At 30.8% G+C, this 19,669-nt stretch overlaps 1 protein-coding gene across 2 annotated transcripts; it reads right to left on the bottom strand.

The window, feature by feature from the left end:
- Positions 1-18: 18 nt before the first annotated feature.
- Positions 19-18,860, bottom strand: LOC134252049 (putative ferric-chelate reductase 1). Of its 2 annotated transcripts, none has more exons than XM_062734471.1 (4): positions 18,413-18,860; positions 990-1,248; positions 739-815; positions 19-541 (listed from the first exon to the last, which is right to left on the bottom strand). In XM_062734471.1, the coding sequence occupies exons 1-4, from the start codon at positions 18,627-18,629 to the stop codon at positions 399-401; spliced, it is 696 nt and encodes a 231-aa protein (XP_062590455.1). In that variant the 5' UTR covers positions 18,630-18,860; the 3' UTR covers positions 19-398. The 2 variants fall into 2 exon arrangements, with proteins under 2 accessions (XP_062590455.1, XP_062590454.1); XM_062734470.1 differs by lacking the exon at positions 18,413-18,860 and adding an exon at positions 8,878-9,310.
- Between the last annotated feature and the right edge of the window lie 809 nt (positions 18,861-19,669).

The following is a 19,669-nucleotide window of genomic DNA, read 5'->3' as shown; positions in this document are numbered from 1 at the left end:
TGTATAGAGCAACACGAATTCTACGACACAACTTTATTGAAAAACCAACATTCGCACACTTTACAATGCTAAAAATGAAAAACAAAAACACAAATGAAAAATGATTTTTTTAAAAAAGCATCAAATTATTTAAAACAAAAAATATGTTTGAGGTAATGCCATTGGGGTTTACATATTTCAAGAGGAAAATCATCTCTCCTTCTTCAAAATCGAAATGAGAACTGATATGAACTGAAATATTTTTGGTCATATTTATTACCCCTCAAAATTGTTTACAGCAAATGAACCAACAGAGATTAACCGATGAAATCGCATCGAACACGTAGCAAGTAAATGCTTGAAGTAAGGAAGTAGAGTCGGTTCACTTGGTTTTATATATTGGAATCTTTATTTTAAGTTCAGCCTTGAGCTGTGGCCCTGTTCACTCCACGACCTCCTCTCTGCTGCATGTTTTGAATGTTTCTCAGAGCACTAAGTACACGTCTCTGCAAAATTTTGCTGTATGGATTAACGTAGAGTTGGCACAGAAGTCCTCGATCACCTACAAAATGTCAAAAATACATCAAGTTCTTTAGTCTATTCCTAGAAGTGATTGATTTTCATGTCATGCGTAGTTTATTCGCATCTATGCATTGGCATTGAATTTCAGAATTTATAGCAGCAGTTTAAAAGGATATCATCTATATGTTTGAAAAGATGTTTTTTCAGTAGGCTATTAGTATTCTTAAAATCACTTACCGACGAAACCGGAAGGTGAAATGACGTCAGATCTTACATCAACCCAATATTCACTGTAAGCCCTCACAACAGTGGCACTGTAATGAGATAAAATAGCTTAGTCTACAAAGTATTTTCAAAGTGCTTTTTCAGAGCACTTATAATCTTGTCGGAAATAGGTTCATTTTGCGTAGATATACATACATGTTGCTTAAATATTTTTTTTTTAATCATTGGAAACTACATACTCTAACATCTTTAGAAACGCTTACACAAACTGAATGTCTCCCAGATTGCAGCCTCTTGGAGGTTCCCAGTCGAAAGAGATTTCTGTTTTATTGTTGTTTCCGGTGTGAGTTATGCCTCCGACTTTGCCGACTGCTGATCGACATCTCCTGGGTTGAGAGTTGGTATCAGCTGGACGGAAGGTACCATAGGCGGGCCGGTCTCCTCGGTCCAGGGCAAAGTTAGCTCGGGTGGCTTGAATGAAGAAACCGCGGAAGTAATCTCCAGGGTCTGCCTTCAGTGTTACTGTAAGGGAAATCATATCATGTCAGAATGGGCTATTTAATTGTGACATGGTTGAAAACAAAGGTCTAAACGGAACACATGGTCGAAATGAGGATATGTTTGTGTCCATGGGAAAATTCTACTTTAGCTCAAAAATCTTTTTACACCAAAAAATCCCTATGAATGCGTAAGAATCACAGTTGACAACATCATAATGTTCTCAATGTTAAAAAAAGATGATTTTTTAAGACAATTATTTCACTATATATTTTAATGTAATAAAATATATTTTTTGACAACCCATAGGTTAGATGTTTCTTCGAGAATATGAACATTTTTGTCTAAGTCTTATGGCATTTTATGAAGATCTATAGACCGAACAACAAAAGGTACAACAACAGTTAATTTTGCTTGTATGAGTCTAATAGGTAAATATTTTCATGCATGTTGTTTAATTGAAGATCACAAGGACACCCAGTAGGAAACGGAATGACCTCAACTTTGTAGGTTCGTTAAAACAATCACTACCCCATCAATCAATCAATAATCATTGTTTGTATAAAGAAAACAGTTACTATTTTCAGAATACAGCTAAAATAATGGTAACTGCCAGCGAACAGAGAATTCTGGTGGCATTAGTTGTAATTGCTTCTTGTGTCAAAAAAAGTCATGAACTGTTTGGACATTTGAATTACAAAAGAGTTTTGTTTAGTAACCGTTGATTGTCATTGTCCGTGCGAGACGCGTGGACAGTGATTGATTGGAGTAAAACCGGTGATACGTCGCTAGGAATGCTAGTACAATGCACAAATGTCACCTGTGGTGTTTTACCCTAAGGGTAAGGTGTAAGAACAACTTGTTTGGCACTTTTGTAACTACCAAAATAGTTAACAATCGTTAGGAGATGTACTAAACATATAGTATCTTTTCGTATCTTTTTGTTTCTAAAACAGAATAAGTTGTACTGGACAAAATCATTGTCTAAGTAAAAAAAAATGTTTCAAATTCTTAAACCTGGTAAGGCTTAAATGACTTTAGCTACTAGTATAACAATGACCATAATTAAGAATATTTGTTTAATAGGTTGACATAATTTACCAGTAGAACACTTTAAGAAGCCTACCTCTTATCATGGACCCATTAAAGTACCGAGAGGCTGAAGTTGTAATTTCGTATGGACTAGTTGCCATACTCTGAGGGAAAAAAATACCAACATGGGTAGAATTTATACGTCTTTGGTGAATTGGAGCAGGGTCCGGACACGAATTTCGTGGAGCACCACTAGGAAATCCAACAATTACATTCCATAGTGAAATTGAAAATACCACAACTCCAAAAAGCATCTCTCCTTAGTTTAAAAAATCGTTCTAGCAACTTATTGCCAACAAAATAAACATGCAATGTACAGTTAGTTAGGCATTCTTTAATGACATGGCTAGCATACTATCGCTAAGACAAGTGGTCATAAAAGGCCTTTGATTTATGATTCCGCGGGAATAGTTAGATTCCTGTGACATTCAGCTGTCGGATGGTAGTAATTGCTTAAATATTAGTGCAAAGTCCATGTATATATATCCTACTTATCAATTAAACAAATGTTATTGCATGATATTGACAACTTCCTTCACGAACACCTGTTAACATATTATTTTGGAGACTTTATGTTATTCGTAGTAAAAGTATACATACTCCCTTAAATCATCACCATTGACGTATAATTTTGTGATTATTTATGAATATATATATTGTTATGTTTTTGTTTGTTTTAACGTGACCACTTCAATAGAAATATTATTTCCTTCCTCCATTATTATGATTAATTGGTATTCGGCAGGGTTGCACACTTTTGGACCTATGCTCTGTAACTAAAATAAAGATATGATAATGGTGTTACAACATAAATTTCATGATAAATTTTACGAGAGTTTTTTTTCTAAAAAGAAGAATAAGTGTTCTAGCATAATTTTTAACACTATCTTATTCTGCTACTTAGGATGTTTTTTTTTTATTATAGCCAGTAACACAGTGTACAAATATTAAGTATATTATAGTATTATCAGAGAAGATGGGGAAGATTGGCAACATCATTTAATTATGCTTTTGCTTCTTGCAATTGTATATAATTCCTATTAAAAAAAATTATAATGAAATACCGATAGGTCTACTTGAAAGACATTGTGTGGTCAGTTGTTAGTATTTGGACAAAAATAGGAGCTTGTGAGAAACAATAAATGTCCCCTCAATTGTCTTACTTATCAGCTATCTAGGATTCGCTTTAATCGATCTAGGAATAACTTTATCTTAAAACCCAATTATTAGAGACACACGCCCAAATCACAAACGTTTTATTTGTAATTATTTCTATTTTTTTATAGCATGTCTGAGGGATTTTTGTGTTTCTATTTGCATGTATGAGGTCTTTGCTTAAACACAGCATTTACATATGTCTCTGTCTTTATGATAATCAAACGTCAACATATTTGTTTTTAGACTAGTGTCATGACTTAACATGGTTAACATATGTTAAAATGTAATTATCTTGCAAATATTGCTCTATATATTTTTCATGTTGTTTAACCTAATCAATGAATAACCTACCGCAAATTTCAAAAGTGGTCTTAAAAAATGTCAATTTTATGTCAAAAAACGTTCAAAGTGCAATGTTTGAATATAAATTTATTTCAGCCTGTCAGTCCTTATAATATTTCTGTGCATGTCAGTCAAATTTAGCGTGTCTCTTGTCAATTCTGGTCATTAATGTTGTAACTAATTAGTGTTTTCTTAAGTCATTCAAACTATACGTAGGAATTTCTTTACCTTTTCATTTCTGTCTTATAATAATGGAATGAAAATCATGCTCTACTTCTGTACATAAATTCTTTTTTTAATTTTCTTATCGGTGTGCTAAACTCTAATCCGTAGACATAACAAATATAGGAAAACAAAAGATGAAGGTTCATATTTTTTGTGCAATGTAATATCTTTAAAGATTTGATAAATATTTCTTCAGAAGTTAAAGTAAAATTCTATAGTTGTTCACTCAGTATTATCTAAGGAGGCTAGGGGTCAACAAATTAACCACCAGATATAACTTACTTTTTCTGATATGATATCTTTAGCTTTCAACTGTCAATTGGCCGAGAAAAAAATCATAAATTTTAGTTTTAAAATTTGATCATTTATTACATCTTTATATGGAGCTCTTCTTCTAAAAGTGATCAAAGTAGTCTAAAAATGGCCATATCCACCCAGCCCCTTTAAAGGAAAAACAATTCATGCAAAGAAAGCACATTAAAACATTGATGTGTAAAATAAGGAAATAACAAAAAGTATTCAAGCACAACCGTGCTCTTAAAGAGACATAAATATTGAGCAGAGCAAACATAGACCTCTTTAACATCAGATCTGGGATCGTGTGCCATTGAGACGTAAGCTTCCCCTGTCGACCTGACACACCTGCTCTCTGCTCCTTGTCATGATTTGGAAATAACGGGAAAATTTATTCGTAGACAATTCAATGTGTAATTAATGCCCTTACTATTAGTATTAAAAATGTCCATGAGCAATTGATTTAAGGATAGATTGTGTTCGTTGACAAGGTCATTGCATCGACTATAAAACTTGCTAAATGATGACTTTAAACAAAACAGTTGATTTTCCTGTTTTATCAACTTGCTGGTAAAATTTACTTAATTTTAGAAATTGTTCATACGTAGAACATGCTTTGATATATAACAACTGAGAGATACAAATCCCATTTGCAGATGATAAGGGTATATTGCTACATTAGTAAGGGAAATTGACGTTTGGAAAGTTGAAATCATCATGTTTATCACATGTCTTGATTGTAAGATTACCAGAGATGCCTCTTTCGGGTAAAATATCCAAATATGATACAGATGTATCAGACTATACGGTATCTTATATGTCAAGCCCATTGAGACATATCTTGTCGAGTAGAATTGAAGTAACTATTGTTAACTGATAATTCATCGTCGATATATCTCAATGTTGACTTGAAAGATTCAAGAATTTGAATAAATTCTGCTTCATGTTACTACAATAATATGTCTTCTAATGATCTCTATTTAGAAAATTCTTCATTATGTTTTAGGTCTTACAATAAATCTGGATTCTATAATGCTAGTGAGAAAATATTCAAATGAAACCTCATGATTAAATTTCATACCGGAAACATTTAGTGAGGAACTATATTTTGTGGCAGAAGGGTTTTTTTAGAAGAAAAAGATCATTTTTTCTCTTTCGAAGTATTCAGTATTGTAAAGTTTGGATTCCTATTTTTGCATGCAAACTGTGAGTAATTTTGAGCAGTGAAATATTCTATGCTGGTCCTAAATTAAAAATTAAATTAACTGTCACGACTTCTATTATTATATTTGGCAAATATATCAAATATATTGTTAAAGTCCTTGGAAAAAAAAATAACCCAAATTTAAGTTTAAAATTAGCATTATTTTAGTAATAAAAATTAACATTAAAGATCCCCTACTTTTTATCCTTTTTTCTGATTATTTAAGATAATTTTAACCATTATGCTTAAAATCAGAAAATGATTACTTTTGAATGATTTTATTGCTTTTTAAATTTTTAACGCCAGAAAAAATAACATTTTTAAGTGCAGAAAGGTCACATAATTGACTATACGAAGTAATTTGGAACTATTTTTTGTTGCCACAAATTTTAATGTGACTATTCAAGATGAAAAAGACTGTGCTTGTTCCAATAATTCATTTGGATAAAAATATTAAAGGAAAAACTGAGAAAAATTGACGTATGTGTTAGACGTTATTACAGTGCAAAAAGGTCATGTTATAGTCCTAAAATAAACGCACTGACCCCCATTTTGTGTAGACTTTTTTTTAACTATGTGTGTAGATTCTAAAATATGATTGACAAAAAATGTTCATTACTTTTGATAACTGGATCCAATCTCCTTAACGCTCATAAGTATTAAACTTGCATAACATTTCCTTCGTGGAATTTATGCTAGAATTAAAATAATGGAATAAAAAAGGTTTTTAAAAAATAAAGAAATTGTTCAAAACCATAAATATAAACGTAAGATTAAAAAAATATAAAAAAGATATAATTATCTTTTTAAATTTAGTTAAAACATTAATCGAAGTCTCGAGAAAAAATTTAATTGGTAACAGATGTGTTAATAAGTCATCTAAAATAACGTGGTTATCAAGAGATTGAAATCAAGGAGAATTAATGAAAATTTTGCAATCCAGAAGCAAACCTTTCGAGTGTCAGCGAAACAAAGACAGATTGTACGTGTACCAGAAGTTAAAATATAAGGTAAACCAATTCTGAAAAGGCGTGTGAAACATTTCTTCAAAGAAATCAACCAGTTGCTGTTAAGATAAGTAAATTACCATATTGTAATAAAAATCTCTATTTTTGTTCAACTTCAACAAAACAAGAGATCGGTAAAATGGCCTAGAGATGACATATAATTGTTGTAATAGGAAGGAAAATAAAAAAAAAAATCAAACATACCATTTTTTTTAAATAAAAGCAAACGATATAACCGTAGATCCCTAGAACTTACATTTTTAAAATAAATATTTTTTTTAGATATATATTTCATTTCCCATCTTGTATTTCCTTTCAAAATTTTTAATAATAAAACACTAATTCTTTAAAGGCAAACAAATCTCAATTTTTTTCTTAATCGAAGCTTGAATTGATTCCTAATTTTGTTTCAAAATTAATATTCCAAATAAAAAGAAATTAAAGAAGGAAAGCAAGACATGTTTTAAAGTAATTCTAACAAAGATTGTTTTAATAATCCGAACCCAATATTGTGTACACTGTTCATTTCAACTTGATTAGTGCATAGGTGAATTGTGCTGAGTATGTATTCGCCAAAGATTTTTTAATGCCGTTTTTAGAATTCATTTATATTTAGTTATATTAAAAATAAAACGTCTTCAAAAGGTCCCGGCCTCTTTTGATGTTCCTTCACTAATCGGTAATAATGCTTTGTCATTGTTAATCACTTTACCAATTAGATGTTCAAGGTTTATTGCAGCCCGGAGGACCGGGCTGCTCTATACATATAAGTTTAAGTGTTAGTGTATGGGGATTGGGGTGGGAGTAGTTATTTATAATTAAAGGTTTTCTAAACGTTGAAAAGATTGTTAATCAGAAGTTCTTTCCGTTAATAAATTACGAGATACATAATATATTTACTTCCATAAAGTGAATCTGTAAAAATATATGTTTTTCATATTTCATATATAAAGTTGCTTATCATTTACTATCGAAAAAACGACAGGTAATTTTACTTCTCGCATAAAAACGTTCTGCACAGTTCGTGTTTTATATTTTAAAATTGAAAATTAATACATTTGTGAATATGGGTTATGCATGTGTCTAACTTCAATTTATATTTTATGCAGCCAACATTTACTTGAGGATTTGATCAAGTTTAAAATGGCATCGTTTTTGTTTGATTTTTTTTCAAAATGTTCTCGACTATCGTCTCCATCTTTTAGACGCATGCTTTTTCACACATATCGAAGCGGTTTGATGATCAAGACTCAATTTCATTGTTTACTTTATATATTTCCCGGGCGACAATTGATGGTTACATCAATGTTTTCTTGTTTGATATACATGTAATTCATTTCTTTAAAATAATTTCATATCAAAAAGATTAACGTAAATTAGAATTTGATTTTAACTTCGGCAAATATCTTAAACTTTGAATAAATCACATTTGCAAAATGACCAGTAGTTTCTTTACAAAATATCTGATTAGTAAACACTTTTTTTATTGGTAACTGTCAGAAATATATTTGTCCTTTTTAAGAAGAATAATACGCATTATCTTATGTAAAGGGTTACTAAACATAGCAAAACTCAGCTAGATAATTACAAGAAGACGTCATGGTCATGTAGGCATGGTCATAAATTGACCCCTTACCCCAGGTCACAAAGGTTAAACAAGTTATTTGTCATGTTAAATGTTAGCCTTTGTTACGCCTGGTTAGATAGGGTCTGGCCGACGTGTCGTCAATGACGTCCGCAACACGTCTAAATGTCCACTCAGGAAACTTAAAGACAAAGAAACTTTATTTTGCAGACTTGAATAGAAATATTTCATTTTGACGAAAGCAAGTTTTGTCCAGACAACTTAGCATAAGAATTCTTTATTGATTTCTAATCAAATAATTATAATTCAAATTTTTTTTTTTCATTTTATAATTCACAGACATGGAACATTGTCTTACTATAAACCTGAATTTAAAACAAAAATGAACAAAGCTAAATTTTATTCCATTTTTGATTATGTTAATCATCTAACAGATAAATCATCTTAATTTAAAGGGCGCATTTCAACCGGTATCATCTGCTTAATATTTAAACTTGAAGTAAACTAGAAAAGCGTTAATGATTCTGGAAAAGCAAACAAGTAAGAAAGGGATCGAGTTTTAATAAATGTATAAACAAGGAAATGTCAAAATCAAAAGTAGCAAGGATATTTACGTAAAATTTGCTAGGTTTGCATTGTTAAGGTAAATTAGTCCAATGGTTTTGTGGTTGTGTAATTTTATTTAATGCTTCACGATGAAAAAAATGAAAACTTTAAATATATTTTTTAGAAAGAAAAACACCTACCTCTGACTCGATTGTTTTGTTTTCCCAAAATTTTAGAATAAGTCTCATTTTCATAGAATTTCGTGTCAATTACCACTTTATAAGGAGCTGTTGACGAATTCTGGGCCAGATATTGTCCGACGTGAGTTTCATTTAGCGGTTCCGTGTGGAAAGTAGTCGGATTTCCACATGTATCAGGAGGCGCTCCAATAATAAAGGAATAAACAGAAACAGTCACTGAAACAAGCACTAGTCCCGATAGAAATTGAAATCCGGCCATTTTGGATAATGATTTCAGTATCAAAGGGGTTTCCTAATATTTTCAAGAGAAATAAGAAAGATGGCAAATAGATCACGTGGTTAGGTCAAGAGAAGTCGTTTTAGTTGTCATTAATTAACAGGGGGATATATAAATATGCCATTGACATGATATCGGCTTGTCAATCAAAAAGCTCGTCATGTGAGACAAGGAGGCAATAAGAGCGAAGGAGATTGACGAAAAGTGTCACACGGTTCAAAGAAGAGAGAGAAAAGAAAACAATGAGATGTATAAACGTCATCACACAGGCAAACAGAGAGTTCAGTGTCTTGGTACTCTCTTACCGAACACTATTAATGGCTACTATATGGCGATTTTAAGGGTTTTTTGCAGTTTGGTTGGTTACCTTTAACAGTGGGTCGCCTGGGACATTTTCTCTTTAGAATGAGGGATGGAAATGCGTTTTATAACTGTTTCATAAGCAATTTTATGTATTATATTTCGATATATTTTATTGTGTAATCACCATGGGAATAATAATGCTTACTTTGAGGAATTTTAAAAGAAGAGTTACTTTGGATTTGAATTTTTTATGTTAATATTTGAATTTGGTGCTTTATTTTTTCAACAACCAAACTGTACTTTCAAAAACTAAAAAAAAATATCCACCGAAATTCTTTCCGTCATAAAAGTTCAAATTTTTTTTCACTGTTCTTGAGCAAAAATTTTTCTAAATTTTTGTTAATTTTTGCAAAATTCTATACATTAATCCACAGGGGCGATTCTGACATTTTTCTTTTTTATTAATTTAACAGTTGGAACAAAATTTGATTCAACAAAGTAATTCCTAGAGGCGATTCTTACACTTTCTTTTTTTTATGAATTTAACATTTGGAACAAATTGACGAACCCCAAAATACAACTGATAGAATTCCCGTTTTCAAACAATCTGAGTTCCAAAAGTCAACATGGTAATTAAATTTGAAGTGTGTAACGTTGAGAAAAGTGCTGTTTTTACCTTAATGATTCATGTATGGATTATCTTTTGAGAATTTTCCATTTCGGATATGGCATTTTTGTTTTTTGGGGGTTTTTTTGGTTTCTTCTTAATGCTACTGCATTTGCATTTTATATTTTCTCCAAAATCATACCGGAGCGAATCCATTCCGTTTTGCTAAATTGCAAATACAGTAAATGAGACACAAACTTTCCCGCTGTGATACAGTAAGATAATCCTATTTAAGAAGTGCTCAAAGCAATTAAGTTAAATTAAAGAATTTAAAGTTGTATTTTGCACTTATCTGGCTCTGAAACAAAATCGCTTATTGGCTATTATTTCCTTACATTCTTTCATGTGAGTTCTTCATTTCCGTTTGTATTAGGTGACGCTACAATGACTAGATCTAAAAAGACTAGAACAGGAAATAAATGTACATGTCTGTGATATTAAGGCGTATAATTGATGATTTTACTTATTAATAACATGAAAAATATGATTTATCATCTGAGGAAAATCAATTGATGATATTGATTGAATATCAATTAAGACATTTAAAATTTATGCTGCATGTTGCTTTAAATTCCATAGCTGCCTTTACATAAGTAAATGCTAACTGGTGAATTACACTTTCCAAGTTTACCATTCAAAGTTTTTATTTCTTTTTTTACAAGTACGTGTATCATTAATTCTTTTCTTGAAAGAGGGCATCAATCATCTAATATATTAACGTATTTTTTTTTAATTTCATATGAGAATTATTCATACAAAAATGTAACTTATAATAAAAAGCACTAATTTATGTAAGTGTAATTCTGTAATATTTTTTATCAATAAAAATAAAAAATATGCTGACCGTATTGATAGCTTTGAATTTTTTTTCGGAATGATAATAGTATATATTACGAATTACTAGAAAAAAAATTACGTGAAATGTATTTTTTTTAATTTGGAGTAGATTTGGTTTATTTCCCTCATCTTTGATATCTTGCACATATTTTAAAAACTGAGTACATTTATGTTACATGCTTTCTTATTGTGTTTCAAAATAGTTTGTAAACAATTAAGATAAAGGTATTGATGAGTTTTTAATTTTCAATTTATCCCTGTCTTAGTAATCCTCAACTGCTTTAAAAATATATTGAAAGAATTATAAAGTACAATATATTTGGTATTTTAATAACAAAAAATATCTCTAGATATATATATAAGCATGATAAGTATTTTCTTTTTAAAATGTCTACAGAAAATGGCACATATTTCTCCAACGAAAAGGTACCTAAATATATTATGAGAACAGTATATTAAAGATACAAGTTATCTCTCTTTTACTTTGTTTTATATGAAATGAAACCTGGAGATAACGAAGTGTATTCAAGCTCAAAAGTCCATAAAACAATACAAAATATCTTAAGACTCATTTTGTAATATTTAAAGTAAACACTGCACTTAATATCAAAGCATATCACTGAATACTACATTGAATATTTCTGTAGCAAAAAATGTCTACGTATGCAATGATTTTTCTTTTTCAAATCCACTCATTTCTATTGGTTAGCTTCCTTTTTTCACTTGAAGTGATATTAATCATTGAGAATAGTAAAGCACAAAGATTGTAAATCTACATTTCCGTTGTTAATAATAAGACCATGTTTTTCAATTCCTTCTGAAAAAAAGGATAAACACTTGTACCGCCTTTTAGGACACCTATTTTTTGAAATTCACATGAATGAAAGATACGGAGATAACAAACAGCATTCAATGTCAAAGTCCATAACAATTCAAAATAGGAGCAGAGCAAACACGGACCTTCAAAACAACGGATGTGGGATCAGGTGTCATGAAGGAGTGAGCATCCCCTGCCGACTGGTCACACCTGCCGTGTGCTCCTTGTCATGAGCAGGAAATAACGGGAAAATCCGTCGTCAATTCAGTGTATAAATAATGGACTAACAATAAGTATGAAAAACGTCAGTCAGAATTTGACTCAGTGATAAATTGTATTTGCTGACAAGGTCATAGTATCGACCATAGAACTTACGAAACAATGACTTTAAACGAGACTGTTAATATTCTTGTTTCTGCAACTTGTTTGTCAATAATTTACCAAGTTTTAGAAATTGTTCATACCTAGAGCATGCTCTTGCGTATCGAATCAACTGAGATATATTAACTCCGTATACAGGTGATGAAGGTGTATTGCTGCATAAGTAAGGGGAGTTGACGATAGAAAAGTTAAAGTCATGACGTTTATCATCATAGAGTTTGGTTGTTATATTACCATTAACGTCTTTTCAAGTAAAATATCCAAGTATGAAACAGATGTGTCAGACTCTGTGGTATCTTTTATCTCAAGTTTACAAGGATATATTGTATCGACATAGGAATGGAAATTACCATTGTTAATTGACAATACGACGAATAAAGACGAGTTTAATGCTACAGCAAGCGTTTTTTTTCTTTTCACGCATAAGGTTTTTGTTATATAAAAAGATGAAAACTTTTGCTGTGGTCTCCAAGTATCTTTTTGATGTCAACTCCAGAGTACTTAAGTGTACAATCAAATTCAAAACGATTTTGCAAACATATCTATTTTTATTGAAAAAGCGTTTCATCATTTTATAATAATTAATTTCAGAATGAAAAATCTGTCAAATATAATTTTTGAATGATTGCTGATGAAAACTAATGACTGAACTCTATTACAAACGGAATGACTAACTTTTTTCAATGTCAACTTCTACTAATGAAGTCAATATCACCCGCATTTATTGTTTATTTATTGTTTATGTATCCCAATTACAATTCAGTAAGCAAGAACATGTTTTGAGTACAAACTGTTTTTAAACCAAAGCACGGTTCTGATATATAAAAAATAAGTTGATTCAAAATAACAGGATAAGTGTATATCGAAAGCATGTTGAAAATCAGCATTTTTGTAAAGTCTGCAGTCGTTAAATGACCTTGTTTGCAAACAATACTTAAACATTGTATTGTACATTGACTTACATGTTTCATACCATTGGTAACACTTCAGGGACGGATAATTCAGTTTACCTGATCAATGAAGAGGGCTGACGACGGATGTGACTGGTCAAGAGGGAATGCTTACTCCTTCCTGGAATCTGATCCCAACCTTTGATGTTTCCAGATGTCTAGGTTTAGCCATGTTTTTGTTTCATTTTGCTAACAGTATTCATAAGATTGATCAGATTTGTTTCAAACATATCTTCATTTATAATAACATTTTTATTACTTTGATCAATAATTTGAATATTGAAAGACTTTATATCCAGTCTTCTACTTAGTATTCATGTAACGTGAAAATTTATAATCAAGCAAAACAATGTCAAACTTTCTATTAATTTATGTCTTTAGGTTAGAACAGTTTCTACTTGGCAATCCCTTATACGTTAATTTTAGATGTGTGTTTAATTGGTTATAAAAAGCTTTTGATGAAAATATATGGAGATAACGAACAATATTTAAACTCTATATTCCATGAAACAATACCAAAATAGGAGCAGAGGAAATATGGACCTCCAAAACATCAGAGATAGGATCAGGTACCATGAAGGAGTAAGCATCCCCTGCCGACCGGTCACAACCGCTGTGTGCTCCTTGTCATGAGCGGGAAATAACCAAATAATCCATCGTCAATTCAGTGTGTAAATCATGGACTAACAATTAGTATAAAACATCAGTCAGCATTTGATTCAATGATAAAAATTGTATTTGCTGGCAATTAAGACCATTGTAACGACCACAGAACTCATGAAATGATGACTTTAAACAAGACTGCTGATATTTTTGTTTCAACTTTTAAATCAATAATTTCCCTCGTTAAAGAAATTGTACATACGTAGAGCATGTTCTTGCGTATCGAATCAGAAATTGTACATACGTAGAGCATGTTCTTGCGTATCGAATCAGATATATAAACTCCGTATGCAGGTGATGAAGGTATATTGCTCTAGAAGTAAGGGAAGTTGACGATTGAAAAAATAAAGTCATCACTTTTTATCATAGAGCTTGGTTGTTAGAATACCATTAACGTCTTTTTCGAATAAAATATCCAAATATGAAAGAGATATGTCAGACTCTGTGCATGGTATCTTTTATCTCAAACTCACCGGGATATATCTTATCGACATAAAAATGGAAATAACCATTGTTAATTGACAATATGTCGACGATATATTTAAATTGTTGGTTTAGTATTAGTACTATTCAGGTTATATGGTTTCTGAAAAAAAACTCAAATATGAAGTTTTTGATTTTTTTTTGGGGGGGGGGGATTTATGTTAATACTGGTATTTTATTGATATGTTTATATTTTTTATTTTGTCCAACATCTCATTTATGTTTGTGTTTTAAAAAATTATCAAATTAATTATATATTCTATCATGATTTATTATTTAGATACGAGAACGGGAAATATTCTGTATTTATATATCTTTACTTCCTTATTTCTTATTTAGAAGTCAGTTTGTTTGCAGGTGTATAATGCATTCTTAATTCCAATTCTTTAAAATATCTGGTTTTTTCACTACTTTTTTTGCTTATTTTATATCTTTGTTCATTAGAAGTAGTATTTTATACTCAAATGTTAAAATCAAATAATTAATGTCTGTCAAGATAACTACAAATTGTGTGTAATGAACCATAGTTTGATGTTTTTATTACTTTTGGAAATCTGAACGTGAGATTAAATTGGCATAAATTTACAGATAGTAAAATTTACTGCATAAACAAAAACACAAAGCTTTGTCTTTTTTATTTAACAACAAATAGTTCCTCAAATAACAAAATGAAGTTATAGAGGTTTCCACCACCTGTATCAAAGGTACCATTTACGCACTTATCACCATTTCAACGAAGAAATAGCACAAATACCCATAACAAAGCTTTCATTTGTCATGTTAGTTCTATAACTTAATCCATATACTAAGTATCTTATTTAAACAAATAAACAAGATGATTACCTGTTTACCACTGAAAAGGTTTTAAAAATATCGAACAATGATTAATATCATTAATAACACTGATATCAGGAAGAAACATGGAGCCCTGAAAAACAACCAAGTTTAAATCAGGGGCAATAGCAGGAGTAACCATCCCCTGTGGACCAGTCACACCCGTCACACACTTGTCATCAGACCTCTGTCTTGATTAGATAAACGGGAAATCCGTGTTCAAAATTACTAACAATGGGTATGAATCCTGTCAGTCAAAAAAAAAACAAAACAAAACAAAAAAACAACGGAACAATAAGATGCACGCGCGTTTGCAAAGATCTAACATTACTAATAACTAATTAGTAATAATTGTGTGTTTAATTATTTTTTTGTATATTTACTCACTAATCGTCTATATTAAAATATTATCGTACAAGTTTGTCGTTGTGGACTTTATCAAGAAAATTAAGCACTTGTCCACGAACTCTTTGGACAACCCTCGTAATAATATTTAAAACATTAGACTTGATTGGTTTATTTATTTAAGGAGGTTGGCGCCTGTTATCAAAAGTAGTGAGAATTTTTTGTCAAGTAAATTTTTAGACTCTACACACATAACTAAATAAAAAAATCAAAGTGTGCGCTTCTTCTAGCACTACGTAGCAATTAAGGTGACCTTTTTGCACTTTAATTTTCTCTAACACATAATTCAATTTTTGGAAGTTTTCCTTTAATATTTTTTACCAAAATGAATTACTGGATCAAACGTAGTCTTTTTTCATCTTAAATAGTCACATTAAAAATGGTGACAACAAAAATAGTTTCAAATTACTTTTCATAGTCAATTATTTGACCTTTCTGCACTCAAAAATGTAATTTTTCTGTAGAAAGCAATGAAATCATTTGAAAATAATGACATTTTTTAATTTAAGCAGATGGTCAAAATTATCTTATATATATCCATCCCCACTCCCCCCCCCCCCTCTTTCCCATCTCTCTCGCCTCTCTTTATGTTTTTGTTCAATTTACTTCAGAAATTCAAATAAAAAGTGGAGTATATGATGCTAATGTTTAGATATTATTAAAATAGCGCTGATTTTAAGCTTAAATTGTGCTATTTTTTCAACGACTTTCATGATTTATTATATATTTTCCAAATATGATGATAGAACCCATAACAGTTAATTCAATATATAATTTAGGACCAGCTTAGAACATTTCACTGCACAAAATTACTCTGTGTGCAGCCTGTATGTAAAAAATAGGAATCCAAACCTAACAATTCTGAAAACTTCGAAAGATAAAAAATTGATTTTTTTTCTTCTAAAAAGCCTTCCGCCACAAAATATAGTTCCTCACTAAATGTTTTCTGTATGGAATTTAACCATGGGATCTTAATTGAATATAGTTTAATTAACATTATAGACTTCAAGTTTATTGTAAGAATTTAAATGTTATGTAGATTTTTTTTATATAAAGACCAAGACAAAAATCAGCTGAAAAGCTGAGGAGTAAACCTCTTTACTAAAATCACAAGGAATTATCACTAAGAATGTATTTTATATATATATATATATATATATATATATATGTGACTGTAATTGTTACTACACGTAACTTATTTAAAAAATGGAAACCAGATGAGACAAGGTTGATTCGACGCTAAAAACGGGCTGCTGAATCAAAACCACTGCTAAATAGTTGTCTTTAGTAAAGAAATTTGACATCATAGACAAATGTTTCTTCAATTATTGTTGGTCAAATTAAAGTGAATACTTTGATGAGAATCATCTGATTTTACGCACATATACTGAAGCCAATTTAAAACGAGAGATCCTCAATGACAATCTCAGTGTGTAGCTTTTGAAACCAACTCTTGCGTTTTCAAACTTCTGTGATTCGCCTTTTTCACGTTTCCATTTGTTAACGGTATTAATTAGATTGGTCGCGAAAAGTTATCTTCCATCTTTTTCAAGTAATTCTGCTTGATAAAATAAAACTAACAGAAAATGCTTTCATGACTTTTTATCTGTGAGCATTTTTTGACATTGCATTCTTAATAATTCCTTTAAATGCTTAGTTTCAAAGTTAAAGGTGTTTTGAGTGTTTTCACATAAAAATAATCTATTCTTTTATTGAAATTCAATAGATTTTTAATAGCAAACACATGTACGAGTACACTACAATCAATTTAAGCCAATTTCGAAACGATGCATATCTCTTTTATTCTCTTTAATCATTGTCTTTCAATGACAGAATTTATTATTCCTTTGCATTTTTTGTAGAAAATGATGTTTTGCGGGAAGAGAGTAATCTGATACAGTCAATTTTATATGTCATAAAAAGGTACAAGTTAAGATGTAATTCGACTTATCATGTGATTTATACGGAAGTGTGGAAATCTAACTTGAAGTCGATCACGGATGTTATATTACTACGTCAGAATTCATTCTGACGTTTGAATTCTGACGTAAGAAAATAAAATGGGCTGTTTATTTGATTCAAGAAGAAACAAGTCATGTTTATGTTGTCAAAAGCAAATAAATAATTCATAAATTATTTAAGAAATGAGTTTTTGTCAGAATCCTACAGAAGACATGCAGGTCTGTTGTGCGTTTTAACACGTGGTCAGTCAGGCGTGGGTGTCCCAGATGGACGGTGAGGCCACAAAATACATAAAATCTTAATCAAACTGACAACTGTGGTTCAGAAAAGCGTCCTAAATTGACAGGTGGCGAAAAAGGAATTTTATCCCTACGTGTCCTTATGAACCAACAAGATACATAAGTCGGATACAGGGCATTTTTTCTGTTGAGACAGCAATAAAATTAAGTGAGGACTGCAGACATTACCTTAACATTTCTAAGAAAAGACGAGTTTAACTATTTAATGTTCTACAAAAACATTTCTTTTCAGTTTTCCTGTTAAACGTTCGTTCAACCGGAAATGTAGCAAAAATCCTTCAAATGGACAACAGCTAAATGTAAAACCAAAAAAGATGACGGCTTAATGGCATAAAATAATTTTCTGTTTTCTAGGCTTTTAACCTGTTGATTTTTTTTCATTTTTGTTATTTCTTGTAGTTATTAAACCCATTATATCTTGTAGGAATCATTTTTCAAGAAATAAACATAAATTGCTAAGTTTCACAATGTGGAACAAGTCTTGGATATTTAAAAAGACAATTCTTTGCTATCTACATAACGACCCTTTTTTCTAAAAATATCAATGCAACCTAAAATGAATCAGTGCAAAGTACTGCAATGCCAGTGAAGCTACTTACCCATATATTAATGTTTCTGATGTTATAACGTAAATGTACCGGAAGACTCTGTACTCACCCTTTCTGTTTCCGGTACTGTCTTCCGGACCGACTATGATCCTGTACCCGGCAGGTTCTATGGCGTTTCTGGCCTCCACTCCCCTGTGACCGGGTATCATTTCTACATTTCTTGTTTGTAAATTTTCATACTGACAAAAATCCTCCGGGGCACCATAGCTGAATCCTTTGACGGCACCAAATAAATTGAACACGACAATTAAAGAGACAAAGTCCATTCTGGGTTTAAATCGGTAGAGTCACAAGTAAATGCAGGGTGGGATAAACTAAGTATCTTTTTTTTCAAAGAAAGATTTCCGCTTTTTCTCTCGATGTGACAGGTGCCCGGGGGAACTTCTATACCTATATATTGCCTGTCGAAATTATTTTATCTGCTGACCGTTTGACAAACTGTCTACAATATGTTAAATCTATGCACGTCAGTCTGCAAACAACAAATTTCGCCTGAGATGAAAACCGCACGTGCGCACAAGGCCACTAATAAATATGCCTTGAAGGTTTCTCTTTATTTTAAAATACAATTCCTATAATATTCTTTATATTTGAATAAACCCATCCTAGTATTATTGTGTAATGCACATCCTGTTCTCTTGTTTATTAATTTAGTTCCTTTTAATTAGAGGTGGACATATTATTCATAATAATTTATACATTGAACTTAACATAAAATTAAGATAATTAGATGATGTTGCATTTTAACAATATTCATTTATTTGTCTGGGATTATTTTATTAAGTTAATCAACTTTTTAAATTAAGTATCGATTTTTCAATTTTAAAATAAATTAAAAGGATACAGATCGTATCTTGGTATGAGTTATGTCTATTAAAAATACTTCAGAGTTTATTTCTCTATGCTAGAAAAAATAAAACTGCTTTTATTCCTACTTTATTATTAATTTCTATTAATCCAACAATAATATATAAACTTCTTTCACCATAAAAAAAGGTTTTAAACAAAACGAAGAACATGTTAAGAATGTTAAGAATACATGAATTGGAATTCCTAATTATGTACTAGAGTGCAGATGGCAATAGATTGTATTTTATATCAAATGGTGGATTAAGATTTCTTACTACAAAGGTGTCCTGAAAAAGAAGTGTTGTGAAAACATGAAAGATGTCAAAAGCTTGTTTCAATGTCTGAACAGAAAGCAAAGAGAAAGATATTTAATTCCCCTTTGGTTGACCTTTGTGTTTAGAACCAGAATCATGTTTAGTAAGACATGTTCGAGTATTTGATGATTCATTACACAACT

The sequence above is a fragment of the Saccostrea cucullata genome, unplaced genomic scaffold, assembly GCF_032062105.1.
Source record: "Saccostrea cucullata isolate Sc308-1 unplaced genomic scaffold, CSIRO_AGI_Scuc_v1 ctg6, whole genome shotgun sequence".
Classification (NCBI taxonomy): Eukaryota; Metazoa; Mollusca; class Bivalvia; order Ostreida; family Ostreidae; genus Saccostrea; species Saccostrea cuccullata.
Note: the sequence above shows the minus strand (reverse complement) of the source record. Positions and strands in the feature narration are given on the sequence as shown.